This window comes from Oncorhynchus nerka, linkage group LG27 (assembly GCF_034236695.1).
Source record: "Oncorhynchus nerka isolate Pitt River linkage group LG27, Oner_Uvic_2.0, whole genome shotgun sequence".
NCBI classification, from domain to species: domain Eukaryota; kingdom Metazoa; phylum Chordata; class Actinopteri; order Salmoniformes; family Salmonidae; genus Oncorhynchus; species Oncorhynchus nerka.
The window spans coordinates 44,354,511-44,365,855 of NC_088422.1; the positions used below are offsets into that span (position 1 = coordinate 44,354,511).

Consider the following 11,345-nt stretch of genomic DNA (forward strand, 5'->3'; position numbering starts at 1 on the left):
ACCTAAGATTAAGAATTGTTGACTGGAAAGGGTTACAAAAGTATTTTTAAAAGCCTTGATGCTCATCAGTCCACAGTAAGACAAATTGTCTATAAATGGAGAAAGTTTAGCACTGTTGCTACTCTCCCTAAGAGTGGCCGTCCTGCAAAGATGACTGCAAGAGCGCAGTTCAGAATGCTCATTGAGGTTAAGAAGAATCCTAGAGTGTCAGCTAAAGACTTACAGAAAACTCTGGAACATGCTAACATCTCTGTTGACGAGTCTACGATATATAAAACACTAAACAAGAATGATGTTCATGGGAGGACACCACGGAAGAAGCCACTGCTGTCCAAAAAAACATTGCTGCACGTCTGAAGTTTGCAAAAGAGCACCTGGATGTTCCAAAGCGCTTCTGGCAAAATATTCTGTGGACAGATTAAACTAAAGTTGAGTTGTTTGGAAGTAACACACAACACTATGTGTGGAGAGAGAAAAAAAGGCACAGCACACCAACATCAAAATCTCATCCCAACTGTAAAGTATGGTGGAGGGAGCATCATGGTTTGGGGCTGCCTCAGGTTCTGGACAGCTTGCTATCATCGATGGAAAAATGCATTTTTATCAAGACATTTTGCAGGGGAATGAAAGGCTCTCTTGTCTGCCAATTGAAGATCAACAAAAGTTGAGGGATGCAACAGGACAATGACCCAAAACACAGAAGTAAATCAACAGAATGGCTTCAACAGAAGAAAATACTCCTTCTGGAGGAGTGGCCCAGTCAGAGTCCTGACCTCAACCCGATTGAGATGCTGTGGCATGACATCAAGAGAGCAGTTCACACCAGACATCCCAATAACATTGCTGAACTGAAACAGTTTTGTAAAGATGAATGGTCCAAAATTCCTCCTGACTGTTTTGCAGGTCCGATCCGTAACTACAGAAAATGTTTGGTTGAGTTTATTGCTGCCAACGGAGGGTCAACCAGTTATTCAATCCAAGGGTTCACACACTTTTCCCACCCTACACTGTGAATGTTTACACAGTGTGTTCAATAAAGACATGAACATGTATAATTGTTTGTGTGTGATTAGTTTAAGCAGACTGTCTTTGTCTATTGTTGTGATTTTTATTACCAATTTATGCAGAAATCCAGGAAATTCCAAAGGGTTAACATACTTTCTCTTGCCACTGTATGTGAATAGGGTATTTCTGTTTTTATTTCGCTTTGTCTTTATGGGGTATTGTGTGTAGCTTGATGAGGAAAAACATTTATTTAATCCATTTTAGAATACGGCTGTGAGTCATTCTTTTGTTGTTGAAAAAGTCAAGGGGTCTGTATACTTTCAGAAGGCACTAAGTGAATGTACAAAGTGTAGATGTTTGCACTTTGAAATGGTTGAATAAGGAAACAGCTGACACAAAGTGTGGTTGTTATTAGTGCAAAGTTCATAATGACTAAACCTTATTTTGTTTACATCATCATTGATGATCAAACCCTGGTTTGTTATAAATCAGCGAGGTGTTCTTTTTTTCATGTTCATGAGAAGTCATAATTTGCTCGTCACATTCAGGTTGACTTATTTGTGGATTTGTTTATTTTCATTTCATATCATAATGATAAATGCCTGGATAGCACAACTGAGGCCAGAGGATCTAAACAATTATATATATTTTTAAATAGTGTGTGTACCACAAGTCTCAGCCTGTCTTAAATGAGACAACAACTTGTCAGACTCCAGACTCCTGATCATTAACCAGTGAATACAGAACAGGAAATATATTGAGGGTTCTGGGTGAACTGAAGTGAACTGTAACAGCTATTCAACTGACAAATCTCAAAGTCCATTGCTGAGAAAGTACCTCATTATGCATAATAATGGCCATGATAATACAATGAAAAAGGTCAAGCAGATCGTTCATTATATTCTTCTTACATAAGTTACAATTAAACTATTCTATTATTTCTTTATTTTACAATTAAATGTATATCCTTATCATGTATTTCTCACTATCTGAGTGAAGGGTGAGGTTTCACTCACTAAGGAGGATCGATGGATGCAATCTAAGAGGCAACCACCACATTGGAGGAGATGACAGTTCCTGTAAAACTCATTGTGACCAGAATCCTGGAAGAGAAGGAGAGAGAGGACCCTAATAGGGCTCATTTTAAAGGCTCTCTCTTGCCAATAACATTTTTGGCAAGGCCCACATTGGAGGACTTCACCTCACATCTGCAGTCCCTTAGATCTTGACGTATTTGCAAGGCCCTGCTCCTCGCAAATACACATAGAGGCGACATTGGATATAGTGTGTGCGTGAGTAAGTGCACTTGTCAACCATTCCCAACCTCTGGTAAAGCACTTACATTTGTTTTGATCCATGCCACTAACAATTAGAACCATTGGCCCAAACAGTGGAAAGGCATCACAGTTGGCTTCAGGCTAAGACAGAGATGCCAGAGCTGTATCCAAATGATGACATTTGATCAAATTAATTAAATCATTATTTCACAATAATACAGTACATTTGCATTTTGCTACTTTACTGTACCAAGTTCACAAACAGCATATAGCACACACAGTAAATAAACACACACTAGATTTTTACATAGTAAATTCAAATTCCCTGTTTTCATATTTGGAGATATTTTGTCTTTTGGTTTCATGTCTGAGTTCATGTTAACTCTTAAATCAGGGTTCTCCAACTGGTGGGCCGAATTTGGCCTGTGGATGGTTTTATTTGGCCCCCAAGTTTTCTGAGCCCAAAATGTTTTTTTTTATAGAGTGTTGGACATGAAAGACTAAAAACACCAGGAAATCAGCTCCAATTGATTTTACTTTAGGTCATTTGTACCCAAGTATTCCCACGCATAATAGAAAGAAGTGATCGTATTCAAGCCAGGTTTAAAATGATTATGTTTTAGTCAAATATCATATCTGTTTAGGCATCTTGCGGTCAATTTGCAGTCTACAAATTATGTTTTTATTATGTTTTGGCCTCCCGACCATCCACTCAAGAAAACAATCAGCCTGCAGCTGAATCTAGTTGATCCCTGTCTTAAACCATTTCAGGGTGTCTGGAAGCTGCTGAATTTATGGCTTTAGTTGTTGTTGTTTTATCCTGTCTATCAGGGGGAACCTTCTACCAGACCCAGTTCCCCATATCCACTTTTTTTGTAAGGTTCCTATGCTTCCCATTTATCTCACTCACTCAATTACAGACCTGATGGAGGGAAGCCATTTTGAATATGATTCCCCCAAAAATACAGTTGCCCATCAGTAGAACAGTTATTGGACCAAACACACAGTTAGGATTTGGGAAGACTGGGGTCAGTGTTGGCTTGCCTTCGGCATGGCCAGGGTTTATTATGGGATGCTGGGCACTCCCATATACAAGATCAGGATATTGGTGGCGTTCCTGCCTGACGACATTGCAGACTTTTGCAATGCAAAGTCTGCAATATAGCTGTGTGCCACATCATCGACTGGCAGCAGTCAGGCAGGTTGCTAAATCATATAATGTGGTTAGTTGATATGTTAAACACCTATCCAGGTGTTGTGAGATGTGGCAGGTGTCTGCATCTTAGTCAGGAACGCCACCTTCAACATGGGTACTATATGTTAAATATGGTCCAGTCCACTGCCCCAAGAGTTAATATGAAATTTGACTACTGAGTAGAGCAGCATCCCAGAATATCTATCCTCTTGTAAAAGTCTGAGAGCGTCTCCAAAAATCGCTGGAGACCGGAGTTGGCTGGTACACTAGCTTGAAGCTGGGAAATGCTTGTGTGTTTCCAGTATTTTAGTCACAGGACTCTATTGATTTACTTTTCTGGAGGTCTAAAATGCAGCCTTACTCACTCCTCTACGCTTGCTGTGGTGCAAAGGTATGTGCAATATATTTTATTTTACACTTTGTCTTGAACTACAGGCCAGCTGACAAACTTTTGTAAAAAAAAAAAAAAAAAAAGGTATACTCTGTAATTACGACACCAGTATGAAACCACTGTACTTCCCTAATTTTGGGACGGGGAAGTGGATGTCAGTAATTAGTTATTAGTTATATAGTAAATAAGTGCTGTCTAATGTATTAACTGTAATATTAACATTGTTCGTTGCTTTATGATATTTCGGTTGAAGAGGTCTGACACCTAAGCCGTAAAAGTGTCAATTATAATGGATTTGTATGAACTTAACCGATTCCCCTTTCAACTCCATTGACATTGGGGAATGATGTCATTGGGAGGAACATGGATGTTATTTCGAAGCCAACACACACACACATCAATTATTCATGGCGTTCATCAGCAGGTTCTACCATGTCTGCCTTACTCCCTTCCTCTTATATTACCATTCCTTTGTTTTCTTGAATTCTCAACAGACAATGTCCATTTGGGGCCTTTTGGTTTCTTGGGTTAACAATGTGAGGTGTTTACCATAATGTAAGGCGATGCCAAAACAAATGACATAGAGTAAGTGCCATGTCTAATTAGTTTATTCTCACTGTTGGCCTCAATGTGTATATTCCATTCAATGGGTACTACTGTACATTCACTCTCTTCCCTTGGGTGCATCTCTACTGCTGAATGTTGTTCTTGTATGGAGCTAAATGCATTCCCATCTTGCTAAGGCCAAATATTTAGCACATTGTTTTTTATTTATTTTACTAGGCAAGTCAGTTAAGAACAAATTCTTTTTTTTTTCAATGGCGGCCTTGTTCAGGGGAAAAACGACAGATTTTTTACCTTGTCAGCTCGGGGATTCAATCTTGCAACCTTTCGGTGACAAGTCCAATGCTCTAACCACTAGGCTACCTGCCGCCCCTTATGTTTGAATCATATCCGATCTGCCCAATTTTCAGATTCTATGCAGATCATCCTGAGCGGCTAAGACTTTTCTATTTACTGTGGTTTCTTTTACATAACAATGAGGATCAAAGTGTTTCATGGAAAGGTGCCGCGTTTAATACTGTTCTGAACCCCATTAATTAAGCTCGTATTCTGAATCTGATGTTTGTGTGAGGCTTAACTGAATGTTGACTAATTCCTAGACGGCAGCTGCTCAAAACTTCTCCTTCCCTGCTCTGCGAACACTTTATAGCTGTGGCTGTAGCACTGAACAAGGGCCTCAATTAGTGAAATACTCAATATTTACAGAATTCATATGCCTAAAATCAATAATACCATTGTTGCTTACCCTCAGACAAATGTGTAATATTGACAAGGTTTCAACCATTGCCTGGTCTTCACCTCTCGACATGAGATTTTGTCTTTGTTTTTTCGAACCACCACCTGCGAAAGAGGCCTTCTGCACGTCACTAAAGGCTGATCTTCTCTACCATCCCACAGTTTCTGATCTCTGCCATGTATATTGCTATAATAAATCATGACGTGGTCTGTTGTCCTGTTCATCTGTAGGTGAACAGTGCCCTAATGTTGAACAGCCGGCGTCAGCCCCCAGATGACACAGGACAGAGAATTCATGTTGACATGAGTTGTGTTGACTTAAAGCAGTTTCACATTTCTATGTGTTACGGTAATTTGATGTACAGCACAGGACTGCATCTTATGGGACGATACTGGCCATGATACAGCAGAATGAAGGGACATGTAGAACGGATGGAAGTGGGGCCACTAGCTCAAACTTAACCCTGAAACCTAATACTTTATGAACTTGCTCGTCAACTATATGCCTATTTTTGTCCATTAAGCATCTAGTGGCTCTTTTTCGTATGAAAGGAAGATGCTTAAACATGTTTGGTAAAAGTGCAATCAGACATGGGTCAAATACAAGACAATTAGTACACTGAACAAGGCCATAATCTTTCTGGAAGTACTCCATGCTTTGATAAATTACAGTTTCACAGATGATCTTCTTTCTCCACCCCGCTGTTGAGGTTTCTCATGTTGAGGTTGGTTGCTCTCACACTCTCTGTGTTGATATCCCATTCTCTGTATATTTGCTTTAGCCACTGAATTGCTTGTTCAATATTAACAGCGTCAAATAGGAGCCATGTATATTGGTCGTTTTATGATTGAAGCTGGCTCAGTGAGATTATATCCTGGGAAGTCTACTTTATGCTCATCACAATATATGTGGGTGCGTGTATGTGTGTGTGTGCGCGCGCGTGCGTGTGTGTCTGTGCGCACATACTGTTACCAAAAAGAAGATCTGGGATTATTTTTGCGTGTTTGAACCTGAACTCATCGTTAACAGCCTCGGACCCAAGTTAGTTAGGGTTTGTTTACCCAATTATGCTTGTGTAAACTTGGAAAGTAGTGGCCTGTACCTTTCAGTAGCATCCGTGTGCTTATAGGAGTCATAATATGACCTCTGAACTCTGTCACAAATCTGAGTGTGAAAACCCTCCTATGCGTGCATAAATGATTTCCGCTTGTTCTTAGATGACATGTAGTTTAATAACACACACACACACACACACACACACACACACACACACACACACACACACACACACACACACACACACACACACACACACACACACACACACACACACACACACACACACACACACACACTGACCTAAGTGCGTGTTTTTTTGCACATACATACATTCAAGGTCTCATTGGTGGTCCAAAGGAAATGGAGTCATGCACTCATCTTTGAAGCCAAAATGTTGGTCTCAATAACTGTTAATCCATTTTATTCCTTTTCAGAACGTATTGCTTACATGAATATTCTATAGGGTGGATATAACGCAAGCACAGTGAATTTATAATGAAAAACCTCTGTAATTTTAAGCCTTTTACAGATATACCGGAACATCATATTTTAAAACTGATATGCCATATTTATGTTATACTGATGTAACATTTCATGACATGATTAAATAACTTGCATCTTCTCACAGAGAAGAAATTGCATAGGTCACAAAATTATGACAATGACAATATTGCGGTGGGTCACTGAGAATCTGTGTTTGGCTAACTATCTTGCGTGTTGGCACAACTCATTCCATGACAAAGGCATTCTAAAAAGCATAAGTTGTCATACTTCTCACCTGAAGGACAAACACATGGATAATGTTTATTACACACATATTACTGCCCTATAAACTCTCTAAATCTATTCTGTGATGCAAAACAGTCTCAATGTTTCTCTCTAGACAGCAAAGCTTCTCAAGACAAAGGTATTTGTGAGAACGGAGTTTTCCTTGGTCCTGGCAATCATGGCACGTTACTTCAGGCCCCATGCTACATTCCCTTCAATTAATCTGAATAACGCTTCTGTACATCGGAATAATTGTTGTTTACTGGCAACCTCGGCTCTAAATACAAAGTTTACTCAATGATTGAAAGAAGCTAGTGATTAAACTGTTGATTAAACTGTTGTGTACAGTCATGGGCCTTTAAGCCATGGAGACAATCTTGCTCCCTGACCAGTGCAAGAAGAGTGGAAAAGAAACAAACATTGATGTTTCTGGTCAAGGTAGCTTGACATCAAAGCAGAGCAGACATCCTCTCTCTCTCTCTCTCTCTCTCTCTCAGTTGTGTCTCTGTTGTTTTGACTTCTTCCTCCCTCTACCTAGCTTCCCAAAAGCTTCTTAATGTTGTTTAAATGTGCCATACCTCATCTTGAGAGAATGTCAAATGAGTCAGCCTTGGTGCCAGTTTATTTCTGCTTTTACTAACACTTCCACCAACCAAATAAGTCCCTTAGGAGAGCAGAAGCTGTCTACCTCAGAGAAGGCATCTTGGACAGTCTGAAGACAGTCCCTTCAATGTAAGTGTGGCATCCCTCTGACTCACAGAAACCTCACAATAACATGAGGACTGAGGAGTACTAGAGTAGCTGTTGAGAAAGTAACCGCTTCTGGGAATCCAAATAAACAAGACTTATATGCATTTCTCCTGTACCGTCTCATTGCTTAGCGACACATGAAGAGCCTGGTCTTTCACACATGACTGAGTGGTCTTTCCTGCCACACCAGAAAGGTCCCTGGTTAGATGTGTCGCTTCTCTGCTCCCGTCCTCTGTATTGCTCTGCCCTGATGAATAAGAACTTCGGGGGTCTTGGACAGAGGAAGTGCGGAACCCAAACTGCTCTCCTGTGTGATGACAGCTTCCTGTGTACGTCTCACTTCCTTCGGGCAGGTAGAGAACAGTCTGAGAGGTGCTGGACACCTCCCTCAGCTCGCGGGATACCAGTGAGGGTGACTCTCGAGAGGAGATGATGGAGGGGCACTGGTGGCAGTTCTGTCTCTGCTGCCGCCGTGCTCCTATCTGACAGAACAGACATTTGATCTGCTCAATGAGCTTGAGGAGCATGGCCTTGCGGAGGAGGATGTAGATCCAGGGGTCCAGGATGGGGTTGAAGGAAGCGAAGCGGATCGCCCGCAGATCTGGGTTCTTTTCCAGTCTCAGCTCCACCGGAGTCTTATACAGCTGGTTCAGAAACACCTGCACCTGCAAGGGAGAGGTAATTGAAGTGTGTGTATGTGTTTGTGTGTGTGTGTGTGTGTGTGTGTGTGTGTGTGTGTGCGTGCGTGCGTGCGTGCGTGCGTGCGTGTGTGCGATGTATTGCCAAATTGTTCAACAAATCATGGCTAAGCATTTTATGGATCTAGCTGTCTGAAGGCACACCTGTCCTTATGGAGACTGATGTGAGCAGCATACAAAGCAGAATATGCAATATAGGCCTACACTACTATGCGAATCAGCTATGAGAAAACTATTCTAATGTCAGGTTGGGACTATTAACAACTCATGAAGTCACAATGACTTACAGGCATTGTGCGTAAAATATCAAATCGTGTGTACATGTGTATCTTGTGCGTAAATAATTAAAATAGTCTTTGTAAGATTAGGAAAATGTGTAAAATGGTTCTCAAAGTGAGAAGAGAAACTTACAACTAGTGGAATGGAGCATATGAGCACCACCGCTGAGGTGCATATGAGTACAATCACCATCTGGATCTCTGCGCCGGCCAGATTCCCGAAGTTGCGTCTCCTTCTTGGGTCTGTGTTTCGCCCTGGGTCTGTCCCCAACGACATCCTCCGAACGAACTGCCGGTGCATCCGGATCAAAGCCCCGCACACCAGAACGTTACAGATCACCGTGGCCAGAATTAGAATCGAACTGGATCCCGCGTAGATGTAAGAAAATGTGGCATCAGTACTCACGTTGCTCCGCCACTCTATGAAGCACCAGGTTTGTGGGTACTGCTTTTTGACTTGTCCCAGACCCATACTAGGCATAGCGCAGAAAAGCGCATTGGAGATGTAGATAGCCAGAAGAGTCAACCCCGCCAGTCTCTGATCCACATAGTCGTTGTAGAAATACGCATGGTTTATCGCCAAGTATCTCTCTACGGACATTGCGCATATGATGCTGAGCCCCGCTAAAGAGAAGAAGAGGAGGATGAATCCGAAATACTGGCAGAGTGGGTCCCCGCCTGGCCAAGATCCTTTCACATAAGTGGCGATGGTGACTGGACTGGCCAGGAGGGTCCCCAAAAGGTCCGTAACCGCCAGACCGCAAACCAGCGTGTAGAACGTGGTCTCCTTCTGCTCTTTCCTGGACTTGCAGAGCACCACGATGGCGATTACATTTCCCACCACTCCGAAAATAAACATGATGGAAGGTATAGTCGGGACCATGGTCCTCCCGGTCACAGTATTGTTACTCATTGTAGTATGTCCAGATTGTATATATATTTTTTAAATACTTCATTCACATTATAAGCTATCCTTCATTTTTTTTTTACAAGTAAAGACTACTGTAGATGCTTTAGGCATATTATCTACATAAATTAAACTTATCAAACATGATTGAAATATTCATGCTGAATGTGAGCTGAACCGATCTACTCACAACAGAAGTTAGAACGCCTTTAAAACGGTTGTTTACGAGTTCCGTTGATTTTGCTGAAGTATCTGTAAGGGACAGTTCGAAAATTACTGGGGGGGTGGGGGGCGTACAAACTAGAGGAGGGTTGCTTAACTTTTTTTTTTGCTTTGGGGAGGGCTGTGTAGTTTGGGGGGGGGGGGGTAGTACGTTTTTTTCCCTGGTTTACATTCACTATTTTTCAGGTTTTACTATATAATTTCTTCCATCCTAGCCAAATTTCCTCATCTGCTTGCATGTGCCTCCCCTATCAAGGTGTTCTGGAACTTCCCTTATGCACTATGCTTCTCCACTTGCTAACTATACCACAGGTCAATATAGTCTACCAGTCTAACTGTCTATCCTGCCCTCTATCCACCATTCATAGTGACAATAGTGGTAGGGGGATCGTTTGTCCAGATCTGCAATAGGGTTACTAGCAATCATACCACACATAAAATCATTCAAAGCTGCACCAATTTTCTATATAAATCCACAATAACAAGGATTAATAGCTGATAGGCAGTGAAGAGGCCAGGTGAGTACAAAAAGCTCCCCTATTGATCTTGTTTAGGGACAATACAATTATCTAGACTAGCCTAGATAATAATTGCATTTTTGTTAAGTGAGTACAAAATGATATGTTTGGCTGTAAACTGCAGGGAACATTGCATTTTAATAACTGTGCAAAGAAATTGCAGAATGTAACGTACAACAGAACAAATTGCAGAATGTAACGTACAACAGAACAAATTGCAGAATGTAACGTACAACAGAACAAATTGCAGAATGTAACGTACAACAGAACAAATTGCAGAATGTAACGTACAACAGAACAAATTGCAGTGAACGTTTAAAGAGAGAGAAAGCGCAGTGCAATGGTGTGGTGAACTTTGACGGATGATAATGAATCAATGTGTTCTTACACTGATGTATTGCGAACACAGGACAGGCAGAGTGATGAGCACATTGAAAAATACCATCCTAACATTAAGAGTCCTGCCCCCCTGCCCGGACCCCTTCTTTTGTGCTCGGTCGGGACCACCTTTTGGACTGGTCTAACTGCTAGTTAGGGCATGGGGTGGGGACATTCCAATTAGTTGGTTCTGGGGCTGTTGGAAACAAATCTGATTGTTGTCTATTGTATTTAATTTGAGCTTTAGAAGTAGTTAGTACCTCTTAAAAGGGGTTTGCTGCTTAAAGTAAAATCAACACATTTATTTTTTCATTAGTCCATTTTGCATGTCAGCAGTCAAGTGTTCAAGGTATTGAACTTTCAAGAAGCAAAGTGTCAGAACATGATGATGATGCGAAATGTATCATTTGATGCAAAACAGCAAGTCAGAATTAAATGTCCCGTTCACGTGCTAGTTGGAACTAGGAAACTCGGAAATGTCCGACTCGCTAATAAGTTGTAGTTATACACGTGCCGCGTTCAACCATTTAGCAAGTTAAACATTTCAGAGTTCCGACTAGCACATGAATGCGGCAAAATAAATTGACATGGTGGATTGC

The 11,345-nt window shown here is 41.3% G+C and overlaps 1 protein-coding gene across 1 annotated transcript; it reads right to left on the reverse strand.

Moving 5' to 3' along the window:
• Positions 1-6,631: 6,631 nt before the first annotated feature.
• LOC115111854 (prostaglandin E2 receptor EP4 subtype-like) lies at positions 6,632-9,879 on the reverse strand. Its single transcript, XM_029638343.2, has 2 exons — positions 8,855-9,879; positions 6,632-8,410 (listed from the first exon to the last, which is right to left on the reverse strand). Exons 1-2 carry the CDS (start codon positions 9,632-9,634, stop codon positions 7,841-7,843), a joined length of 1,350 nt encoding a protein of 449 aa, XP_029494203.1. The 5' UTR covers positions 9,635-9,879; the 3' UTR covers positions 6,632-7,840.
• Between the last annotated feature and the right edge of the window lie 1,466 nt (positions 9,880-11,345).

Excerpts from the sequence above, each read along its gene's own strand:
- LOC115111854 (XM_029638343.2), bottom strand. The coding sequence starts at position 9,634 with ATGAGTAACAATACTGTGACCGGGAGGACCATGGTCCCGACTATACCT. Across the intron at positions 8,411-8,854 it reads TATGCTCCATTCCACTAGTT|GTGCAGGTGTTTCTGAACCA; the intron begins GTAAGTTTCTCT and ends TCTCCCTTGCAG.